This window comes from Dendrobates tinctorius, unplaced genomic scaffold, assembly GCF_039654945.1.
Source record: "Dendrobates tinctorius isolate UK_male_01 unplaced genomic scaffold, ASM3965494v1 ptg000043l, whole genome shotgun sequence".
NCBI classification, from domain to species: Eukaryota; Metazoa; Chordata; class Amphibia; order Anura; family Dendrobatidae; genus Dendrobates; species Dendrobates tinctorius.
In genome coordinates, this window is record NW_027361711.1 from 31,313,797 (window position 1) to 31,338,968 (window position 25,172).

Here is a 25,172-nt window from a genome sequence, read left to right on the forward strand (position 1 = left end):
AATGGGCAACACTGAAGAAAAGTCCTGGAAGACAGATATTTCCAATAAGTAATTGATAGGGCCAAGACCTGGCCCCTTGAGGGAACTGAGGTCCAAGCTGGACTCAAGACTTGACTGCAGGAAGTCAAGGGGAAATCTAACGAAAGACGCACCAACGCAAGAAGGCCTTCAAGGTACGATTGTACATACAAGACAAGGATGGCATTTGCACTTTAAGCATGGTCCACATGACCTGGTTAGAGAAGCCTGAGAATTTTAGAAATGCGACTTCAACAGCCATGTCATTAAATTGAGCTACCATGAATTCGGGTGATGTATGCTACAGTGGCGTTGTACAAATGCCAGACGAACTTCTAGTTCCAGAATGTTCCACCACCACCTGCTGTCTTAATATTGTCTTCAATACAATGACGTTATAAGTAGGAAGACAAAATGCTGCACGTTGTGAACCTCTGCTACACACTGTAAAGTCAAACCTGGAAAACATTAATAAACATACATATTTACAATTCATATATATATAAAAAAGGTTTATTGTACTTCAAATACATTAACCGAACAAACCCAACAAAAGTGAACTTCAGAAACAATCTTTCAGGAGCATAAGCTTTCACAAAAATTACCTTGACAGGTAATCATCTAAGCTAAATGAAACGAAGTTCAAACCAAGAGTTTAAGAGAAAAAAAAAAAAAAGACATACCTTTTTTTTCCATTTCTTTTTACAGCAAAAGTTACTATCATACCTGGTTGATAGCAACATAAAGGCAACATTCTAAATTGTGATCTTACTGACATTTCAGGAGAAAGGAAAAAAATATACAAAAATAAAACCTATGCAAAGACTGAATAGCTCCTTTGTTGGGACTGCATCAATGTAATACCAGTTTTGTTTTTTTTTTATCAGGGAGGGAAGATCTGAAGAGAATTTCAAAAACATTTTGTCTTACTATTCAAACATGATACAATAAGATACAGTGTCACTGGTGTCCTCAACACCACAATTTCTTTTCATTGAACCTGAATTAAGCAGACATTTGTAGATAACAAGACAGACTAGGGAATGCCAGTCAAGCAAATATGACAGCTGTGACACAATGACACTAGGTTACATTGCTAGAGTGTTGCAGATAACCAATTTTGATTTTTAGCTGAAAAGCTACTACTGCTGCTCCTCTGAGTTGGTTTCTCTTCTTGCTGACTTGTAGTTGGATTTGTGATCTCATAAACCTTGCAGGTGGCTCATGCACTTGGTATGAATGGATGTTATACCAGTCTCTGAAATGTCCCACTATTTTGTGGATCTTCGTGCAGGTTCTGAGGCAGTTGGTGGGGGAGGGGGACCACGTCGGTCAAGGTCATCAACATAGGATACAATAAGCTTCCGTCGTTCGTCAGGAATGCAGTCAAGTACTAGATAGCGTTTGTCGTTTTGCAGAATCTTTTCTACATCCTTCAGGTGCTGGTCAGATTCTTGAACTAACTTTTTCGACCTGCAAGTAAAAATATTAGGACAAATGTGATTGCACCCACGAATTAAAACATAAGTGATACCCAATCACAGTAAAATTATAACAGTGAATATGCAATTGGGATTGCAGGTATAAAACGTTGTTCTTTCGAGAGGCATTTTTTGCAATATGTAGGCCATGTGCACACGTAGTGGAAGGTGCTGCGGATTTGGAAAAATCCGCAGGTCAAAAGATTAGCCTGCGGTTTTCCCCTGCGGTTTTACACCTGGACAATGGAGCAGGTGTAAAACCGCTGCGGATTCCGCACAAAGAATTGACATGCTGCGGATATGAAACCGCAGCAAATCCGCGCGAAAAAATCCGCAGCATGTGCACTCCATTTTTAATTTCTATTGAATACAATGGTACTGTACAACGCAGCAAAATCTGCTGCGGTTCTGCAGCAGAATCCACAATGTGTGCACGTGGCCTTAGGAGTCAGTGGTAATGTTTAAGTTGCTGTAAGTAGGTGCTAGGCTTTTGGTTAGGTAGTGTACTCCATGCAGCCATATGGAAGGGCCTGCAGCTACAGGATGTATTCATTGTGTAAGATGTTTCCCTGATACTCTGAGTATAACAGATACCAAAGCAATGAGGAGGATTATTACATTTTGTACATTTAATTTCACAAACCTGTATGTAATAAATTTTGTCTCTTTTAACAGAGTCCTGAAGTCAGCTTTGGCAGTGATGTGTTTATCTCTGATATATTCTTCAAATTCTCGTTGTCTTTTCTGCCAATATAAAAGGAGAAAAAAAACCCTCACTAAATGAAAAATAAATATATGCAAAGACAAAAATGATATCATAAATGCCTCTAATTTGTCGCTTATGTTTTCCACTACTTTCGCGTTTTAACTCTACTACTACTGTTATAAATGTCCACAAATTTATCAAAAAAACTTAAAACAACTTTGTAGTGTAAATCTTGACTTCTATGCTGTGATTAGTGCGTACTAGCCATCAGGATTTAACCACACAAGTTAAAGCTGTGGTCAAAAGTAAATAATATTTCTCAGATCGGAAGAGACAAGGAGCCGAATACGGTGTATGATCGAGATGGATTAATCCAATATCAAGAGCTAATAGATTCCTACTAGTGATGAGGGAAGATGCTCAGATAAAGTCTTATCCAAGCATGCTTGAGTGCTACTAATCGAATGTCTTCGGCTTGCTCAAAAAATACGTTCAAGTCCATGTGGCTGAATGTCTTGCGGCTGTTCGACAGCCATGAGACATGCAGCCACCGGAACTTGAGCATAGTTTTCGAGCACGCCGAAGACACTGGTTTAGCACCCGAACATGATCGGATAAGACTTTATCAGAGCACGGTCGCTCATCACCAATTCCTTTAGAAAATAATTTTTCACTCAATGGGTAATTAACACCTTCATGACCGGAACTTTTTTCGTTCCCCTTCTTACCAGAGACATAACTTTTTATTTTTCCGTCAATATGGCCATGTGAGGGCATATTTTTTGCGGGACGAGTTGTACTTTTGAACGACATCATTGGTTTTAGCATGTCGTGTACTCAAACACGGGGAAAAAATTCCAAGTGCCGTGAAATTGCAAAAAAAAGTGCAATCTCACACTTTTTTTTTTTGCTAGGTTCACTAAATGCTAAAACTGACCTATCATTATGATTTTTCAGATCGTCCCCATTTTTCGTGATCTGGGGTTGGGTGAGGGCTTATTTTTTGCGTGCCGGGCTCACGTTTTTAGGCTGAGTTCACACCTGGCGCTTTTTTCGCGTTTCCGCGGCGGTTCTAACCTCGCGATTTTGCCGCGAAAATGCGAAAAATAAGCATTCCATGCATTCCTATGGGATTCCGCAATGCTGTGCTAATGCTGCGATTTTTACCGCGGCGGAATCGCTTTGCGGTAAAAAACGCAGCATGCTCATTAATTTCGCGGAATCGCGGCGATCCCGCACCGATAGGAATGCATTGTTCTGCTTACTTTCCGCATGTGGCTGTGCACACCATGCGAAAAGTAAGCAGAACATTTGCGGATGGTACCCACGGTCCGGAGGAGAGGAGACTGTCCTCCGGGCTTTGGGTACCATATCCCTGCAAAAAATAGAATTTAAAATAAAAAATATTGTTATTCTCACCTTACGACGTCCCGCGCAGCCTTCCCGCCTCTCTCCACGCTCCCGGTCCCAGTAAGCCTTTGCGAGTGATGACGTCCGTTCTCGCGGGATCGCGAAGTCTCGCGGTCATCGCGAATGACCGCGAGACGTCGCGATCCCGCGAGAACAGACGTCATCGCGGTAATTCTCGCAAAAGATTACTGGGACCGGGAGCGTGGAGAGAGGCGGGAAGGCTGCGCGGGACGTCGGAAGGTGAGAATAACAATATATATTTTTTTAATTATTTTTTACATCCTATCTTTTACTATTGATGCCGGCCTCAATAGTAAAAAGTTGGTCACACTCGTCAAACACTATGTTTGACGAGTGTGACCAACCTGTGATCAGTTCTCCAAGCGATGCTGCAGATCGCTTGGAAAACGCTAGCAATTCTGCAAGCTAATTACGCTTGCAAAATGCTAGTTTTTCCGCGGGAAAATCGCGGGAATTTAAAATGCAATTTTCCCGCGGAATGGAATTCCGGAATTCTCGCGGTAATTTCCGCAACAGTTCCGTTACGTGTGAACCCAGCCTTAATGATACCACTTTTGTGCAAATACGTTCTTTTGATCGCCCGTTAATGCATTTTAATGCAATGTTGCAGCGACTAAAAAAAAAAACCGTAATTCTGGCGTTTTGAATTTTTTTCTCACTACGCCGTTTAACGATCGGGTTAATCCTTTTTTATTGATAGATCGGGCGATTCTGAACACGGCGATACCAAATTGTGTGTGTGTTTTTTTTTGTTTCATTTTGATTGGGGCGAAAGGGGGGTGGGTTTGAACTTTTAGGTTTATTCTTTTAAAATTTTTAAACACTTTTTTTTTTTACTTTTGGCATGTTTCAATAGACTTCATTAGGAGGCAAGAAGCATGCCACATTTGAGCAGATCGCCCATATGTAGGAGATTTACTGCATTGCTGTGAGCGCCAACCACCGGGCAGCGCTCATAGCAATGTGCCTGCAACAACCATAGAGGTCTCCATGTGACCTCTGGTTGTCAAGGCAACGCGTCGCTGACCCCCGAGCACGTGACGGGGGTCAGCGATGCGCTCACTTCTGGCCCGGTGGCCGGAAGCGGTACTTAAATGACTGCTGTCAGCATTTGACAACGGGATTTAACTAGTTAATAGGCGCGAGAGGATGACATGCTGACATGTCGCGGCTTTGAGGTGGGCTCACCGCCGGAGCCCACCTCAAAGCAGGGGACTCTGACCGCTGACATACTATTCCGTCAGTGGTCAGAAAGGGGTTAAAACACAATACAGATGTGCTCACATGTATTAAATTGACAAAAAAAACCCATACATTACCAAAATCATAAATGAAACAGTGGAAGAACCATTTCTTACCCTGTCACTAGAAGAAAACTTAATGAAGCGAGGATCATCTTTAATGGCTTTCTTTACTTCCTTCCATGTTGATGTTAATGTAATCTAGAAAGACACTTGTTATATGAATAACTAAAAACAGCCAATATATTACAAGCATTTCAATTCTGGTATTTGGAGGGCCACTGGAAAAGTAAAACTAGGTATCATTTTGGGGATATCATGTCATTTGATTGCTTGACTGATGGAAGCAGGTTTAGTCAGACTGAAAGTAAATAAACCCAGAGCCTGGTTGATGTTGTTGTTAGTGGAGATCATGCTTTAAATAGCTAAATATGTGACTTACAGTATACGTTTCATCCAACAGCTGTCTAAAATGTTCACGCTTCTTTTTCGTAAGAGCATCAATGTGTTCATTAAAAAGCTTTTCCTTTTCCTCCCTTTCCAATAGGGAGCCAGACTCCCATCTGTGATCTTTTCTAAGCGTTCGTCTAGTGTCAGACCATGAAACATCAGATGATCGGACCTGTAAGTAAGCACACCAATACGTCACATTCCACGTATACGTAGAAACTGCTCAGTAATCTGGTTAAGATAAAGTGGTAAATATTAAGAGATACATTAGACATTTCTCTTCTGTGTTTTACATAATTAAATGCTGTAATCTTCTTCATCTTTGCACATTTTTACGTGCCTGGAAGAATGCCACAGAAATAGGCAATAACTGTACAAGTTACTATTCAAAAAGATCATTCATGGAAAAAGGTGGTTGAAACACAGAAGGGTAATCATTACCATATCAGACAGAAGAGCTTTGAAATTCTGGATTGCCTCCTCTCTCTTGTGCTGCTCACGCTCCCTATCAATCTCCTTGGTTTGTTCAGATCGCGCCTTCTGAACCTCCCGCTCTCGTTCACGTAAGCTGGCCTCGATACGAGCTTGCCTTTCCAGTTCCTTCTCTTTTTCTGCATCTAAATTCTGGAGTAAACATTTGTACTTTTATTTTTAGATAGGATGTACACTTATCATTACCATATCTACGTACTCGAGGACCTATTTTTAATATAAATGCAAGAAATCACTTATGACAAACATCTGGTTCGTGAGTAAAACGGGATTTTTGGGTTGCTTACCATAAAATCTGTTTCTCGGAGCCTTCATTTGGGGACACAGAAACCATGGGTGTATGCTGCTGCTACTAGGAGGCTGACACTATGCACAAAAAAAGGTTAGCTCCTCCTCCGCAGTGTACACCCCACCGACTGGCAGGAAATTCCTCAGTTAGTGAGAAAGCAGTAGGAGAAGTAACAGAATAGATTGAAAACAGAACAACTCAACTGTAACCAACTGACAAACATAAGAACAGCAGTTGTAGAACATGGGAGGGTGCTGTGTCCCCCAATGAAGGCTCCGAGAAACAGATTTTACGGTAAGCAACCCAAAAATCCTGTTTTCTCTTTCGCCTCATTGGGGGACACAGAAACTATGGGACGTCCCAAAGCAGTCCCTGGGGCGGGAAAAACAAGCTTCCATCAGGCCAGCGGACTCACCACCGCAGCCTGCAGGATCCTTCTACCTAGGCTGGCGTCCGCCGAAGCGTAGGTGTGGACCTTGTAGAACTTCACAAACGTGTGAACCGATGACCAGGTTGCAGCTTTGCAAAGCTGCAGCGTGGAAGCTCTGTGACGTACCGCCCAGGAGGCACCCACTGCCCGGGTAGAGTGCGCTCTAATTCCCGGAGGGGGCACTCGATGCTTAACCCGGTAGGCCTCCAAAATTGCCGATCTGATCCAGCGAGCAATAGTAGCTTTGGAGGCCGGGTGACCTTTCCGCGCCCCATCTGGAATGACGAAAAGAGAGTGTCTTTCGCAAAGAAATCGTCCTAGATAGATAGGCCGTCATCGCCCTGACCAAGTCCAGCTTGTTCAAGGATCGCTCCCGAGGATGAGTTGGACTTGGACAAAAGGACGGGAGAACAATATCCTCATTGAGGTGGAAAGTGGATACCACCTTAGGAAGCAAAGAGGGCGGAGGCCGCAGAACTACCTTATCCTGGTGGAGCACCAAGAAAGGGGAGCGGCAAGAAAGAGCCGCCAATTCCGACACGCGCCGGATGGAGGTGATGGCTACCAGAAAGGCAACTTTCCAAGAAAGGAGAGGAAGGTAAATCTCTCAGAGGTTCAAAAGGAGGACCTTGCAGAACCTCGAGCACCAGATTAAGATCCCATGGATCTACGGGCGCTCGGTACGGAGGAGCCGTGTGAGCCACACCTTGAAGAAAGGTTTTGACCTGAGGACGGGAGGCCAACGTCTTCTGAAATAAAAAGGACAGCGCCGAAACTTGCCCCTTCAAAGGAGCTGAGGGCAAGACCCGCATCCAGCCCTGCCTGAAGAAACGCCAGGACAGAAGGAAGCGAAAAACACATGGGCGCGCTGTCAATGGCCTCACACCAAGTGAAATAGGCCTTCCAGGTACGGTAGTAAATTTTGGAAGACGATGGCTTTTCTGGCTCGGATCATGGTATGAATAACTCGATCGGAAAATCCGGATCGTTTCAAAACCTCGGTTTCAACAGCCCCGCCGTTAAATTGAGCGACCGAGAATTGGGGTGGCAAATCGGGCCTTGAGACAGCAGATCTGCCCTGTCTGGAAGCTTCCAGGGGGCGTCTGAGAGAAGGTTGACGATGTCCACGAACCAAGCCCTTCTGGGCCAATTCGGGGCTATGAGGATGACTGGAATTCCTTCTGCTTTGATCTTCTTCAACAGTTTGGGAAGAAGAGGCAGGGGAGGGAACAAGTAGGGGAGCTCGAACTACGGCCAAGGAATGGCCAGAGCGTCGGCGCCCACTGCGAGAGGATCTCGAGACCTGGATACAAACTGTGGGACTTTCCTGTTGAGGCGAGATGCCAGCAGATCCACATCGACAGCAGAGCCGATGAAAAACCTCCGGATGTAGGGATCACTCTCCCGCCGCGAGACCCTCGCGGCTGAGAAAATCGGCGGCCCAGTTGTCTACGCCGGGTATGTGTACCGCAGAGATTGTTGGGACTGAAACCTCTGCCCAATGAAGAATCTTGGACATTTCTGCCAGGGCTGAGACACTCCGTGTCCCTCCTTGGCGGTTGACATATGCCACCGCTGTGGCACTGTCTGTCTGAATCCGTACAGGCAGGCCCCTGAGAAGCCTCTCCCAGTGAACGAGAGACAGATGGATCGCTCGTATCTCTAGGACGTTGATCGGCAGAGCTGATTCCTGAGACGACCATCGACCCTGAACAGTGTGATTGCGGAACACTGCCCCCCAGCCGAGGAGGCTGGCATCCGTTGTTACAATCTGCCAGTGAATGGGAAGGAATGACCGTCCCAGGGAGATGAGAGGTGACGTCAACCACCAGTTGAGGGACTGTCTGATCCGGTATGAGAGACGAACAGGGCGATCCAGGGAAAGAGCTGACCTGTTCCACCGAGACAGAATGGCGTGTTGGAGAGGTCTGGCATGGAATTGGGCAAAGGGAACTGCCTCTGTCGCCGCCACCATTTTTCCCAGGACCCTCATGGATGTCCAGAGGGACGGAAATCGTGTGATCTGTAGCGATCGTACGTCCTGCTGCAGGGAAACAATCTTCTCTTGTGGGAGAAAAACCCTTGCTCGACGAGTGTCGAACAATAGGCCCAGAAACACAAGACGTTGAGTCGGAACAAGACAAGACTTCTTCCTGTTGACGAGCCACCCGAAATTGGACAGGGTGTCTAGGACGATCGTTAGACTTAGGCGAGCCTGTTGAAAGGACGGAGCTTTGATCAGAATGTCGTCGAGGTACGGAAAGAGAACGAGACCTCTGATCCTCAACAAGGCCATCAACGCCGCCATGATCTTTGTAAATACTCTGGGTGCGGTGGCGAGACCGAAGGGCAGCGCAATGAACTGGTAATGTTCCTGGTGAATCGCAAAACGTAGGAACTTCTGATGTCCGCAGAATATGGGAACATGTAGATAGGCATCTTGAATGTCTATTGAACACATGAATTCCTGCTCCTCCATGGAAGCGATTACCGAACGAAGCGACTCCATCCTGAAATGACGGAGTCGGACTCTCTTGTTGAGTAGCTTGAGATCCAAGATGGGTCGAACTGCCCCGTCTTTTTTTGGCACCACAAATAGGTTCGAATAAAACCCTGTGAAACGTTCTGCTTCGGGAACGGGCACAATCACCCCGGAACTGAGGAGAGAGGCGATGGCCGCAAAGAACCCCGGGATCAAGGCTGGATCTTTTGGAGGACGGGATTCGAAGAAACGATCCCGTGGAAGAGAGACGAACTCTATCTTGTATCCTGACGATACAATCTCCCTGACCCAAGCGTCCTCTACTGAGGCCAGCCAGACGTCCTTGAAGAACAAGAGTCGACCTCCCAATTGGAGTGGACCCTCGGGAGTCTGAGGATAGTCATGCTGATGTGGACCGTCCAGATCTAGACCTGGAGGGTCTGCCCTGGGAGGAGTGAGATCGCCAGGAGGGAGTGGGTCTGAAAGACACCTTCTTTCTATCCTGGCGTGCCTGCGGTCTTTGTTGGTTAGAGAAGTTCTCTGCCGTATTGAAGCGGCGGAAAGCCCGAAAGGGCCGAAACTTACGCCTGAGCGGAGGTCTGCGAGGCTTGGACTGAGGGAGGAGGGAACTCGTGCCTCCAGTGGCGTCCTTAATAATCTGGTCCAATTGGGATCCAAAGAGGCGCACTCCTTGAAAAGGCAGATTAGTAAGACTTTTTAGAAGACAAGTCCGCCTGCCAAGCCTTGAGCCAAATTGTACGTCTGATTGCCACTACGTTGCTTGACGCCTGAACTGCGCAAGACATCCAAGGAAGCAGAAAGCATATAATCCCCTTCATGGGAAATCTGGTTGGCCAGATCGGCCAATTGCTCTGGTTGGGCCTTATCTAGGATGCCCTTACGGAGATCCTCTGCCCAAGTGGCTATGGCCTTTGCTGCCCAAGATGAAGCAAAGACTGGACATAGCGCCGCAGCGGCCGCTTCGAATGCTGACTTTGCTAAGGATTCTATAATTCTAGCATTAGAATCCTTTAGTGACGCCACACCTGAAAGCGGGAGAACCGTGCTATTAGAAAGTCTGGACACAGGTGGGTCACCGAGGGAGAAGCAGACCAGTTGTCCGTGAGTTCTTTAGCAAACGGATACAGCACGCCGAGGCGCTTCCCTCTTTGAAATCGTCTGGACGGATTTTCTCTTTCCCTGGTAAGAATCTTTCCAAACTCGGAGTGGAAAGCGAATACCCTGGAGAGTGTTTCTGCCCGTCTGAACAAAACCTCCTGATGTGAGGATTTCGCAGGAGAGTCTGATATTTCGAAGGTGTGGTTTAATTGCAATGAGGTTCTGTACAGTAGCCTTCATGTCCGCGTCCTGGTCCGAATCCAGCTCTAAAATCCCCTCAGATGACATATCCGAGAACGCTTCACCTGACTCGGGTGAGGAGGCACAGGAAGGAGACTGCTTGGAAGGACTATGTGAGATGGGGCAAGGAGAGGACTCCGGCTCGAGATCCCGTCTGGGTCTTTTGCGGCTTACGCTGGCTGGCTCAGGCGGAACCTCATGAGACCTGATGAACCCTGCAGAAGTGTCCAGGGGCAACTTATCAAGAACGGCTACTAGGGACTGAGACACCTTGGTGAGGTCTGCCACTGATTGTGATAGAGACGAAGCCCAGCTAGGAATGGGGGGGTTCATTCTCGCATGGAGCAATAGATGGCTCCTGGGCGGCGTCGGGCTGAATTGGATTGCTGCAGTCTAGGCAGAGGGGAGTGGACTGACCTGAGGGAAGTTTGCAATTGCAAGAAGAGCACGCAAAGTACTTGACTAAGGTGCAAGAGGAGGCAGGAGGACGAGAGCGGTCAGACTTAGAATTAGACATACTAACGGACAGTCACTGAAGCAGTGCCGGAAGGTTGGGGGACAGGAGGCAGAGGAGGGTGTCAGTCTGCAGTCGCAGAGCTACTCACGGTCCGGAGTCCTGTCGCAGCTTCCAGCAAATGAAGGTGCACGGCTCGTCTGGGCTTGCAGGGGGCACGGCAGATAGGACAGTGTCCGGCTGACAGGCTGCGAAAATGGCGGCAGCCTGAGAACAGAGCAGGAAGCGCGCGCTTCCCTGCAGAGACCGAGGAAGAAGATGGGTGGGGCTAACTGCCGATGCTAAAAAAGGTGCCATCCTATGGAATAGCCAGACTGGGAGTGGGTGGAGACAGCGTCGCCTCAGGGAAACCTAGGGTGAGGGGAGAAGGCGGTGGGCGGGCTTAAAGCGGGCGGGAGGAAAGCCTGCCCGAGAAAGAAGGCGGGGGGCGTGGCCGTAACGCAGGACAAGGCCCAAGATGAAGCCGGGGCCTGGATTAGATGTGGCGGCCGCCTGTCAGCGCGGGGCGGCGCGGAGGCCCCGCAGCACTGCCGCGGTGACCGCTTCCGAGGATTGCTGGGGCCGGGTGGGAGAAAAACCTGCCTAGGAATGCAGTGGGGGCGAAGTTGCTGCAGAACAGGCCGATAACAAGCCAGGGCCTGAATTAAATGCGGCGGCTGCCGGGAGGCGCGGGGGCGTCGCAGCACTGCCACAGCAACCGCTCCCGAAGGATCCGTGTCTGGAGCTGCTGAGGAGAATGGGACTCGGGGCCTCATACTTACCCTGACTGATCCGTCTCTGATGTAACCTGTGAATAAAGGTACCTTCATCCAGCGTGTGCTGTCATTCCTGTAGAAGAGTATCCGCGCCTCATCCGACCGACAGGCTCTGGTAGGCGAGTGGGTGGGAGACGGGGAACGTGGACCATCTGGACCGCCTGACACACATCCATGTTAGGGGGCTCTTGGTCCTGCTGTAGAGACCTATGAGGATACGGGGTGGCAGTACACGCCGTACTCATAGTCTCTTTGTGGGACTACAGATGTGACTCTTCACTCTGTGTCCCTCCAGATAACCTGAAAGAAAAAAACTACGCACATTGAGGTAGATAAGGGTCTAAGAAAGACCAGTGTCCACCTCCTACTGACACTAAGCTAAACTGAGGAATTTCCTGCCGGTCAGTGGGGTGTACAGTCATGGCCAAAAGTTTAGAGAATGACACAAATATTATATTTTCACATGATCTGCTGCCCTCTGGATTTTATGTGTGTTTGTCAGATGTTTTTATCACATACAGAAATATAATTGCAATCATATTATGAGTAACAAAAGGTTATATTGACAGAATGAGTTAATGCAGCAAGTCAATATTTGCAGTGTTGACCCTTCTTCAGGACCTCAGCAATTCTCCCTGGCATGCTCTCAATCAACTTCTGGATCAAATCCTGACTGATAGCAGTCCATTCTTGCAAAATCAATGCTTTTATTTTGTCTGAATTTGAAGGTTTTTGTTTGTCCACCCGTCTCTTGATGAGTGACCACAAGTTCTCAATGGGATTAAGATCTGGGGAGTTTCCAGGCCATGGTCCCAAAATCTCTATGTTTTGTTCCCTGAGCCATTTAGTTATCACCTTTGCTTTATGGCAAGGTGCTCCATCATGTTAAAAAAGGCATTGTTGATCGTGAAACTGCTCTTGGACGGTTGGGAGAAGTTGCTCTTGGAGGACATTCTGATACCATTCTTTATTCATGGCTGTGTTTTTAGGCAAGACTGAGAGAGAGCCCATTCCCTTGGCTGAGAAGCAACCCCACACATGAATGGATTCAGGATGCTTGACAGTTGGCATGAGACAAGACTGGTGGTAGCGCTCACCTGGTCTTCTCCGAATAAGCCATTTTCCAGATGTCCCAAACAATCGAAAAAGGGATTCATCAGAGAAAATGACTTTACCCCAGTCCTCAGCAGTCCACTCCCTGTACCTCTTGCAGAATATCAGTCTGTCCATGATGTTTTTTCTGGAGAGAAGTGGCTTCTTGCTGCCCTCCTTGAGACCAGGCCTTGCTCCAAGAGTCTCCACCTCACAGTGCGTGCAGATGCACTCACACCTGCCTGCTGCCATTCCTGAGCAAGCTCTGCACTGCTGGTAGCCCGATCCCGCAGCTGAAACACTTTTAAGAGATGGTCCTGGCGCTTGCTGGTCTTTCTCGGGCGCCCTGGAGCCTTTTTGGCAACAAGGGAACCTCTCTCCTTGAAGTTCTTGATGATGCGATAGATTGTTGACTGAGGTGCAATCTTTCTAGCTGCGATACTCTTCCCTGTTAGGCCATTTTTGTGCAGTGCAATGATGACTGCACGTGTTTCTTTAGAGATAACCATGGTTAACAGAAGAGAAACAATGATGCCAAGCACCAGCCTCCTTTTAAAGTGTCCAGTGGTGTCATTCTTAATCATGACAGATTGATCTCCAGCCCTGTCCTCATCAACACCCAATGGTGTTAATGGAGCAATCACTGAAACGATGTTAGCTGGTCCTTTTAAGCAGGGCTGTGGAGTCGGAGTCGGAGCTCATTTTGGTGGAGTCGGAGTCGGTATAAAATGGACCGACTCCTAAAATATATAATAAATTGGGCACAGTAGTTCAATGCAGGATGTGCTGAATATTTTTTCATAGGAGTTTGGGAAAGTTATGAAATGTCCTATAAATGGCTGTTCTATTCCTGATCTAAGGCTACATTCACACACAGCGTTTTTCCTGTGTTTTTTGAGGATACGTTTTTCAGCTGCAAAAGTTGATCATCTTTTTAAAAAACTGCATCACCTGAAAGGTTTTTGAGCTCATAGATAATGTTTTCAATAGCAAAAACAGATTAGAAATCTGCTCTATTTATCCATTTATCCATATCTGTCTATCCAGATCGTATCTGTACCAAAAAGAATGAAAACCGGGTAGTACACCAATATATATTCTGTTCTATCTAAATATCTTGATTATTGGATCATAAAAATGATTAAATGTCTGAGGTTCACATTGTACTACAATAAATTTTTCACTTAAATATAAGCAATATGTGTGGGAGTCGGAGTCGGAGTCGTGGAGTCGGAGTTGGAGTCGGTGTAAGGGAAATTGAGGAGTCGGAGTCGCAGGTTTGGCTTACCGACTCCACAGCCCTGCTTTTAAGGCAGGGCTGCAATGATGTTGAAATGTGTTTGGGGGATAAAGTTAATTTTCTAGGCAAATATTGACTTTGCAAGTAATTGCTGTTAAGCTGATCACTCTTTATAACATTCTGGAGTATATGCAAATTGCCATTAGAAAAAATGAAGCAGTAGACTTTGTAAAAATTAATATTTGTGTCATTCTCTAAACTTTTGGCCATGACTGTACACTGCGGAGGAGGAGCTAACCTTTTTTTTGTGCATAGTGTCAGCCTCCTAATGGCAGCAGCATACACCCATGGTTTCTGTGTCCCCCAATGAGGCGAAAGAGAAAACAGATTTTCTGATTGTATTTGTGAATAACTGTTCACACTAGTGTCAAGGATAACGGACATTAAAACAGTTGTCTCATGATCCTATTCTTCAGAAGCATACTACAGCTCCCCTGCCTCCTCTTTGTTTACTGCTTGCCAGGGAAGCGGTCCGCTCCTGATGACTAATAGCTTCGACTGGCTGCACGGTCATGCTACTGGCCTAAACTGTGCCCTCCATTACTACAAACTGTGGTAGTTTTGCTCCTGCAGCATCGCAGAAACATATGGGACAACGAAACTGGCAAGTTCCAGCAAACTGGCCAGGTTCAGAGCAGCACTAGCAAACTCTATACCTGTGCTCTTGAGAATGTCTGCTGCCTGTGACAATGTTACACTGCTTAAATTGCAATAAAATTACAGTGAACTTGGCTATGATGAAATCCAAAAGGTTTGGATTTCAGTGAACGGTCATAGTTAACTTGTGGGTCACAACACACCTACTTTAACTATCATCAGGTGTGATGAAGCAGCGTGACAAAAGCAGATGTGTTGCTCTAGAATTAAAGTAATAGAAAGTGGGATCCTCAAATCAAGGCTCTACGCGGAAATGGGAACAATGTATTACACAGCCAGAACACATCCACAGTTATATCAATAAAAGTAACTAATCAAAAAACTGAAAGCCTCCCTGATGAATTATAGCAGGAAATGCTGCCTTTTAAAAAAAGGAGAATATATTTTAATGAATAAACTCAAATGTGCAAATCACTTCTGCTAATGAGGGCATAAGAAAAGTTGGAAACCCCTGCCGCTGTCCTACACTCTGCAGCCGATGTCTCCCACCTTCCCCTTCTGGCTGGGGTGTCAGGTAAACGATGCAGTGGTTACATTGCGTCTGTGCCAGAAGAAGGGCTAGGAGGTGGTTTATTCCACCACTGAGAGAATGTGACCTCTGCAACAGTCAACCAACGCTCCTGCCAGGAGAGGAAGTCAGGAAACTGGTGATGGACACTGGCACTAGGGGCATGGGGTGTCTAGAGTTTTAATTTAACTACAGCCATGTGCCCATTTATAAAAATGTTTTTTGTTTTTATGAAGTGGGCAAACTCTTTACATGCTAAATAGTAAACGACGGCAGCCAGGTCTGCATGAGCTTTCAAACACAGTCTTACTTTTACTATCTTCTCAATATACTGCTTGAAAAGATCTTCTCTTGCTGATGAGCTATCTACAGCCTTGTACCGTGAATCACTCTCGATTTTGTCTTTGACTTTGCTCCAGCGAGACTGTGCATCCAAGTGGTGATTGGCCAAGAGATCAAAGAAGTCCAACTTCACCTAAAATCAAAGATGCAAATGAAAATTGAGCAGCCAAACGCAACATTAAGTAGGGGAAACATGATCACTTTTCAAGTAACATGCCCTATTCTTACTTAGGTCATATGTCATGAGGTCCCGGTGAGGCCAACCAACAAATGTACCTTTATTTTTATCTTATATATGCCCAGACACCCAAACTTCTGCGACTATGAAGGTAGGGCAAGTTGACAATACTATATTGTGCCATCTCGAGTTACACAAACTTAGCATGAAAGCACTGCACCTAGTCACACTTTATTCAGGGAAGGGCTCCTTCAAGGATATGTTGCCACATACTACCACATTGTTTATTCAACCCTCATTGCAAATTATATAGGTTTAAGTTCACAAATTTTCTGCGGTTTGCAACAACAAAGCCACCTCACCCTCCCCCCCCCCTAAAAAAAAACAAAAAAAAACACTAAATCGTTCAACACAACTAACAAGTAGTTTTTCCTAGTACATCACAAAACACCATGTAATGGCTACTGCAGTGTTGGACTTATTCAACCATTTCATAATGAGCATCTTTAGTATTGGTAGGGCACCTCGGCTGTTATGACTTGCTGCTAAGATGATGTATAGTCAGACACCAACTTCTGGCAACATTCCCGATAAATCTTTAACCATTCCTCAAGTTTAGCGGCCTCCAGTTTACCAATGTTCAAGAATTTGCATGCTGCGACCACCTTCACTTCCCACCCAGAAAATCTTTAGTGAAATTTGAAATCCGATGACTAGACGGCCACTCTAGAATCCTACGGGAATCTTTCTGAAACCAAGCCTTGGAGAACTGAGGAATGTTTGAGAGCATTGTCCTGTTAATGATGTCCAAGCTCCCCTTCTTCCCAGAAGGCTTGATATTTTCTCCTAGGATTACCGAATACTTGACTGAATCCATGTTGCTCTCCATATGCTGCAGGTTTCCAGTGTCAGAGAAATCATGGCAGCCTTAGAGCATCACTGAGTACTGCCATGCTTCACTGTATGCAGTGAGTTTGTTTCACCATAGCCTTCACTCTTCCTCCTTCAAACATACTGCTGTTCCATAGGCCAGAAACATTTTAGTTGTTTCATTACTCAACACAACCAAAGTGTCTAAAGATTATTTATATGGATTTAGCCACATTTGCATTAACTTTTTTTGCGCTTTTGGATCAGTAGAGGTTTAGATATTGGAATTCGGACATTGAGTGTTTCAAGGTTTAGCATGCAGCTTAAGATGCAAACTGACATTTAAGTGCCTGTTTAATATTGGTACAATATTGGTGCAAGTCTGTTGCAGTCACTTGAAGAGGCAGATGGTCAAAAACCTTCAAGAATGTGATAGCACTTGGTAATAGCTTCGTTTTTCTTCCACGTCCCGGTAGTATAGCCACCTCGTTCTGCCACACACAGGTAGCATTGTTCTTTTAGCTTTGAAGTTGTGAACTATATTTCCCACTAGATCTCTAGGAACATTCAATGCCTTTGCATGCTTTTCCTTGTTTGTACAAGGCAATCCCTTTTATGACAATTGTCTATCGTAGTCATTATAGCACTTTGTGATGAACTTGAAGAAACCACTTGTTATATTAGTTGTGTTGAGCTTTTTAAATTGTTCTTACTTGCTTTGCTTAGTCAAAGCTTTACTAACCGAGCAGACCTTCAGTATTGCAATTGAAAACAAAAAAGTGAACACATCTGTTCACAACAATTTTGCAGCCTAGGCCAAAAAAAAAAATCTTCATAAAACCAAATATGTATTTTGACATACAAGACCTTAAGCTGCAAAATATTCAAGTGTATAGGCACACAGTAGAATATGTCACCTACGAATATAATGATAGGAGCATTTAAGCACCATAGGCTCAAAGTGTGACGTGGACAAAGCCTTAAAACATCCATATAACCAACAGCTGTCAACAACACACTTGGACAGCCTTTGTCTACTTCCTTAATGAGGACTGGTCAAAAGTGGACAATTGGTACTGTAATTTTACTCCCTTTGCGCTCCCATTTAATTTTTTCTCTAAAATTACCCACACATCTAGATATTTAGTTTTAATTTTTTTTGTCTTTCACAAGGTGGCAATGCCCACATGTAATAGAGAACAGCCTGTAGATACATAACTTTCATAAAAATAATCAAAATTACCACTAAATAAGAAAGCCCATATTTCAGTAATCATACTGCAGATATTAAAAAAACAAGCAAACAGGGCAATCTGGGGAAAGAGCAGGAATAACAGTAAAAACTGTTCAATGCTGACAGGTCCTATATCTTTGTGTGTGTAACCTCGACTGCTTTGTAAATAAAAATATAATGAAGACTGCTACAGAAGTGAAGGTGGTGAAAATATACATAGAAGCATATTTATAAAAACACAATAGAAATAAGTGAGAGATGGGTGAAGAAAAAAAAAAAAAAACCACAACAACAACAACAACAACGACACACAAACAGCACATTTGAGCCAAAACATCATCAGCTCATGGTGTAAAAAAGTATAATGATCCTAGAAACGCAGTGTGGGGTACAGCACGCAAGCATCCCATAAGCAAAGCATCACAGAAGATAAGCATCCAGCAAAACGGCAGTTATACATGGCATGGAATTAACATTCATCTTCTCTCTTCACACAGGTAATCAACTGAGCCACCCTGCATGTATTTACTCCATTCACTGCCAGCAAGCAGCCTGAATGATACAACTTCCCACCTCTGCTGCCTCTATTTCTCTGCTGTAATATATCCAAATGGTACAACTCCATACTTCTGCTGCTTGACCATTTTGCTGCATATTTAAATGTGCTTGCTAAAGCTTTGGTATAATTCATTTGTTGCACTGTATGTAATACTTACTGCTTTAGATCTGTGACTGGGGCCTTTCTAGATCTTATCAGGTGGAAGGTGCTATAGCATTTTGCCACATCTTGGTCTAGTGCCTTTGATCATCTAACCATCCCCTGGTGTGCTGGCCCCAGCTGCCAAATTATACCCAACCATCTCCCACAATCCCTCTCTCCTGACCCTGTAGTGTGGCCTATATATGTAGTAGTTGCTAAGGGGAAGCACGCAGTGTGGGGTACAGCACGCAAGCATCCCATAAGCAAAGCATCACAGAAGATAAGCATCCAGCAAAACGGCAGTTATACATGGCAGTTAGTCAGGGCAGGAGTCAGGTAACCCACACCTTGCCTTCCCCTTTAACCATGTGCTTTATTTTTATCCTCCTGTGTTCCCTTGCCATCCACATTCATCACCCTATCCCCCCTCCATCACGACTCATACACATCAGCCCCTCTATACTTCCCTCTCCCATGTACAGCTCCCACACACTCCTCACCTTCCTGAGAAACCTCAGCCCATCTTGCCCAAACACATGGCAGAAAAAAACTACTTACAATTCCAACAACTATTGGCTCTTTATCTTCCTTCTCCTACTGATTTCAGGGGACATCTCCCCCAACCCTGGTCCACCATCCCCCAACCTCGACCCCTACCCTACCTCATATCGAAACCACAATCTGATTAACATTACTTGCACTCCCTCATCTCAATCTTTTAATTGTGCCCTCTGGAATCCACGGTCTGCTTGTAACAAGCTTCCTTTCCTACACAACTACTTTCTGAACAACTCTCTTAATCTGTTGGCCCTCACTGAAACCTGGATTCAGGATTCTGACACTGTCTCTCCTGCTGCCATTTCCTACGGTGGCTTACAATTCTCTCACTCCCCGAGACCCACAAACAGACCTGGTGGTGGAGTTGGCATACTCCTGTCCCCACAATGCACTTTCCAGGTCATCCCCCCAGTCCCATCACTCTTATTCCCTTCTTTTGAGGTCCACACCATCAGGCTCTTCCGTCCCCTCTCCCTCAGGGTAGCGGTCATATACCGGCCCCCAGGCTCACCCACCCTCTTCCTTGACCACTTTTCAGCCTGGCTGCCACACTTCATGTCCTCAGAACTACCAACCCTCATCCTGGGAGACTTCAACATCCCCATTAACAGCCCTAATTCCACATCTGCATCCCAGCTTCTATCACTAACCACCTCTCTAGGCCTCTCACAGCTTTCAACCTCTGAGACACATAAGGACGGTAACACCCTTGATCTGGTCTTCTGCCGGCTCTGTTCAATCTCCCACCTAAACAACTCACCGCTTCCACTCTCTGACCACAACATTCTCTCCTTCACGCTCACAAATCCTCGCCCACCCCAGCTCATTCCTACCTACCACACAGTCAGAAATCTACAAACTATTAACCCTCAGACACTTTCAGATTCCCTACACTCATCTCTGTCCCCAATCTCCTCTCTTTCCTGTCCTAATCTGGCTGTTCATCACTACAATGACACTCTTAGAAGCACCCTTGACCAAGTAGCTCCCCTCACCCTCAGAACCTCCAAACACAGAGTAAAAGAGCCCTGGCTCACATCGCAAACTCAACTTCTCCAGCGATGCTCCAGGAGTGCTGAACGCCTATGGAGAAAAACCCGCACACCAGAAGACTTCATCCACTTCAAATTTATGTTAAGAACCTATAACGCTGCCCTTCACCTTGCCAAACAGACCTACTTCACCACCCTGATCTCCTCACTAGCCCACAACCCCAAGAAACTTTTTGACACTTTTCACTCCCTCCTCAGGCCAAAAGCACAAGCCCCTATCACAGACATTTGTGCTGATGACCTGGCCTCCCACTTTACAGAAAAAATAGATAATATCCGTCAAGAAATCTGCTCCCAACCACCAAGTGCTGTGACTCCCATCCCTTCCTACATCTCCCCTGGCTCACTCTCCACATTTGATCCCATAACAGAAGAAGAAGTCTCCAGACTCCTCTCTTCTTCTCGTCCGACTACATGCACTACCGACCCCATTCCCTCACATCTCCTCCAGTCTCTCTCTCCAGTCGTCACAACCCACCTAACTACAATCTTTAATCTCTCCCTCTCCTCGGGCATTTTCCCATCCTCCTTCAAACACGCCATCGTTACTCCACTACTAAAGAAACCTGCTCTCGACCCATCCTGCACAAACAACTACAGACCAGTCTCCAATCTCCCCTTCATCTCTAAACTTTTGGAACGCCTAGTTTACTCCCGCCTTACCCGTTACCTCTCCATTCACTCCCTTCTAGACCCTTCACAGTCCGGCTTCCGCCCCCTACATTCGACTGAAACTGCACTCAAAGTGACCAATGACCTTCTGACAGCAAAACGTAACGGTGACCACTCTCTGCTCATTCTTCTTGACCTATCTGCAGCTTTCGATACTGTTGACCACCATCTCCTACTCTCTAGGCCCCAGTCACTAGGCATTAAGGACACTGCACTCTCCTGGTTCTCTTCCTATCTCTCTGACCGCTCCTTCAGTGTTTTGTTCTCTGGCTCCACGTCATCTCCTCTTCCTCTTGCTGTCGGGGTACCTCAGGGCTCAGTCCTTGGCCCCCTTCTTTTCTCTCTCTACACGGCCCCAATTGGACAGACCATCAGCAGATTTGGCTTTCAGTACCATCTTTATGCTGATGACACAACTATATACGTCTTCCCCCGACCTTACCCCCGCTGTACTACAGAACGCCAGTGACTGTCTGTCCGCAGTCTCCAATATCATGTCCGCTCTCTATCTGAAACTCAACCTCTCCAAAACTGAACTTCTTTTGCTCCCGCCGTCTACTAACCTCCCTAAATCTGACATTTCCTTCTCCGTGGGTGGTACCACAATAACACCCCGGCAGCAGGTGCGCTGTCTGGGTGTTATGTTTGACACCAATCTCTCCTTTACATCCCATATACAATCCCTTGCCCGCTCTTGCCGCTTACACCTAAAGAACATCTCTAGAATCCGCCCTTTTCTCACTATGGAAACAACAAAAACCCTCACTGTTGCATTGATCCACTCTCGCCTGGATTACTGCAACGCTCTATTAATTGGCCTCCCCGTCACTCGACTATCCCCTCTCCAGTCCATACTCAATGCAGCAGCCAGGATCGTCCATCTGGGTAATCGGTACTCGGACGCGTCCGCTCTTCGCCAGTCCTTACATTGGCTGCCCATTCATTATAGGATCCAATTCAAAGTACTTGTTCTCACCCACAAAGCTCTCCACAGTGCGGCACCCTTACATCTCTTCTCTCATTTCTGTCTATCGGCCTAGCCGATCGCTGCGCTCTGCAAACGACTTTCGACTAACCTCTGCACTAATCCGTACCTCCCATTCCCGACTCCAAGACTTCTCCCGTGCTGCTCCTATCCTCTGGAATGCTCTACCCCAAGAAATCAGGACTATCCACAATTTGCATAGTTTTAGGCGCTCCCTCAAAACACACCTGTTCAGAGCGGCCTATCACATTCACTAATCAAAGTCATTCTCTGTGTAAGTGTGCGTGCGTAGCCCATTCACTATCTCCATCCATCCTTCACTCCTGCAAGATGGCTGGACCTTCATTGTAAATACACACCTGTACTCTATCTCCCTCACCTCATTGTAGATTGTACGCTCTCACGAGCAGGGTCGTCTTATTTCGTCTTATTTTGCTTTAATTATTGTATGCGTTGTTACTTATGACTTGTGTTTTGAAACTGTTAAACTGTAAAGCGCTGCGGAATATGTTGGCGCTATATAAATAAAGATTATTATTATATTATTATTAATTATTATTATTATTAGAAAGTCTTCCTGCCATGGGTATGTCAGAGACTGGGGTTGTGCTTGCTGATTTTACTCTCTCCAGGGTGATATGGGCTTCTCACTGATGACTTCTTGCATTGGTGACATTTAAGCACATTCATTTTTCATGTGTGACCTTTGGCTCAGAAAAGCAGCAACTTCTACTTGAAAATTAGCAAAGTTCAGAGACAATAAAAATACGGCAGCCAATAGTTTGAGAAAACTATGAAGAGACTCCTGTCCTCAAAAGTAAAAAAAAAAAAAGGTCAGGTAAAGCAAGCGATTTTCTTAATCTGTTATTTTGGTATTTTTTCTTTTAATTACCATGGTGGTATCTGAAACCGTTATTTGCTTTCCAGCCTGAAGATGTACAAGCAGAACCCCTTCATGACTGGGTGAATTTTTGTTTTTGCACTTAGCGTCCCCCTCTTCCAAGAGGCACATCTTCCCCTCCCCCATGCACCAGATGTAGAAGGAAGCATTTCCTTTTGCGAGATTTGACGCTTTGAATGGACACTTATTTTACTATATTTTGAACTGAAAAATAAGAAAAAAATGTATAACTGCCAATGGGGGAGCTATTTTTAACCCCTTCACAACATGCACCGTACATGTACGGTGCATGCCGTGTCTCTCCCTTTGCTGTGGGCTCCGGCGGTAAGCCCACATCTTTCCTGGCACATGTCAGTTGTTTTGATCTCTGACAGCGGTATTTAATGTGATCGCGCCTGAAGCCCGTCATTAATCCCACCCATCGTCACCCAAGTCACATGACCGCAGGTCGCCGAAGAGTTAGCATGACAACCTGGAGTCTGCAGCAGACCCCTGTGGTTGTGATTGTCAGATTGCCCAGCGGTTGGCGCTCATAGCAAGTGAGCATTTCTGCTCCACACAGGCCATCTGATCATCTCCTGTATGTAGCAGAGCCGATCAGACAACGGCAGCTTCTAGTCTCCCATGAAAACTATTGAAGCAAGTGAAAAGTAAAAAAAAAAAAAAGTTTTTAAAAGTATTAAAAAATATATAAAATAGTTCATATCACCCCCATTCAAAATAAAACCAGAAAAAAAAATACACATATTTGGTATCGCAGCATTCAGAATCGCCTGATCTATCAAGATATAAAAAGAATTAATTAGATTGATGAGAAGAAACCAGTTTGTATCTTAATTTCCTAGACAACTATGTTTTCAAAACCAAGAAGAATTGACTTTTTATCTGTATATTGGCTTGTGGATTTAAGTGTTGATTCTGGTGGGACAAGATGACAGACGTGTTCGAGCCGACATACCATAATAACAAAGTGTGTGTTTGTCTTTGGCTATTGATGTCTGCTGATATGCTAATTGTGAATTGCATTCTGAAAACAGTATGTTACAGAGTAGACAGGGAAAGGCTGTGATGCTGGACTGAGTAAATCTAAAAATAGATCACATGCCTCGGGTATAAAAGAGACTTTTTTCTTCTGATTGGTGTCATTCTCCAGGATCTCAGCTGAGGGTACCAGGACCCGGCTGAAAGAACGCAGGACAGCTCTCAGTTATCTCCCTACACTTGTTGTTACCGCCTCTCTGTGTGCGTACCACAGGTGGGGTAGCGACCCTGGGAGCTCTGTCGTATCTACCATGATCCCAGCGAGTCAGCGGAAGGGTGAGACCCTGGAATGTGCACCATCTTGGGGATAATTGCTGTTCTGTTTGCTATAGGGTTTTGTGGTTCAATAAAGCATTGCCACACTGTTTTATCCTAACCCTGCGTTGTCTGTGTAGTATGTTGCCCACGGGGAGATAGAGCAGGCGTTCAGTGGTATGTGCCCTGGTCCATGCAGTCTTTCTAAAGTCAGCCAGGCCAGTGGACGAGAGCACCCACTGACCTTGTTTCGCGACAATTGGTAAATGGCGTAGCGGAAAAAAAAAAAAAAAAAGTCAAAATGCCAGAATTACGATTTTTTTTTGGTCGCCACAACATTGCATTAAAATGCAATAACGGGTGATCTAAAATGTTGTAGCCACACCAAAATAGTATGAATAAAAATATCAGCTCAGCACACAAAAAAAAGCTCCCGTCAAAAAAAAAAAAAAATAAATAAATAAAATAATGGAGACACGATGGGGCTCGGAAAATAACTTTTTTTTTTTTTTAAACAAACTTTGGATATTTTTTCACTACTTAAATAAAAAAGAACCTAGACATGCTTTGTGTCTATGAACTCGTAATGACATGGAGAATCATAATGACAGGTCAGTTTTAGCATTTGGTGAAAAAGGTTAAAAAACAAAAAAAAACAAAAAAACAAAAAAAAACAAAACACAACAACAGTTGTGGAATTGCACTTTTTTGCAATTTCACCAAACTGAATTTTTTTCCCGTTTTATATTACACGATAAGGTGTTGCTCAAAAGTACAATTCGTCCCAAAAAAAAAAAAAAAAAAAGCCCTGACATGCCCATACTGACAGAAAAATTAAAGAAAAAAAAGCAAAACAAATGCAAAAACGAAAAAGGGCTGTGGGGTGAAGGCATTGATTGTGTCGTAAAAATGACCTGGAACTATGATTCTCCATGAAAGTACATCAGTGGTTGTGTGTTTGTGATAACACTTTCACTAATGGAGAAGAGTGAGGACTTGTTTTTTTGCATGCTGATTAGTAGTTTTTTGTGAGTACATACAATGTTTTGATCACTTGTTACTCTATGTCTTTGGATTGCGGGATGACTGGAAAACATGGATTTTTGTGATAACTCACCGTAAAATCCTTTTCTCCGCTCATTGGGGGACACAGAACTGTGGGTGTATGCTACTGCCGCC

General features: G+C 45.1%; 1 protein-coding gene across 5 annotated transcripts in view; it reads right to left on the reverse strand.

Moving 5' to 3' along the window:
* Positions 1–515: 515 nt before the first annotated feature.
* The window catches only part of TCERG1 (transcription elongation regulator 1), a 119,395-nt gene continuing 94,738 nt past the window's right edge, over positions 516–25,172 (reverse strand). For all 5 annotated transcript variants that reach the window (XM_073575257.1, XM_073575259.1, XM_073575258.1 and 2 more), the window contains 6 exons: positions 15,516–15,680; positions 5,769–5,951; positions 5,320–5,499; positions 4,995–5,078; positions 2,143–2,243; positions 516–1,491 (listed from right to left, as the gene is read on the reverse strand). In XM_073575257.1, coding sequence (XP_073431358.1) covers positions 1,290–1,491; positions 2,143–2,243; positions 4,995–5,078; positions 5,320–5,499; positions 5,769–5,951; positions 15,516–15,680 — 915 coding nt within the window. In that variant the 3' untranslated portion in view covers positions 516–1,289. The remainder of the gene's footprint in view (positions 1,492–2,142; positions 2,244–4,994; positions 5,079–5,319; positions 5,500–5,768; positions 5,952–15,515; positions 15,681–25,172) is intronic.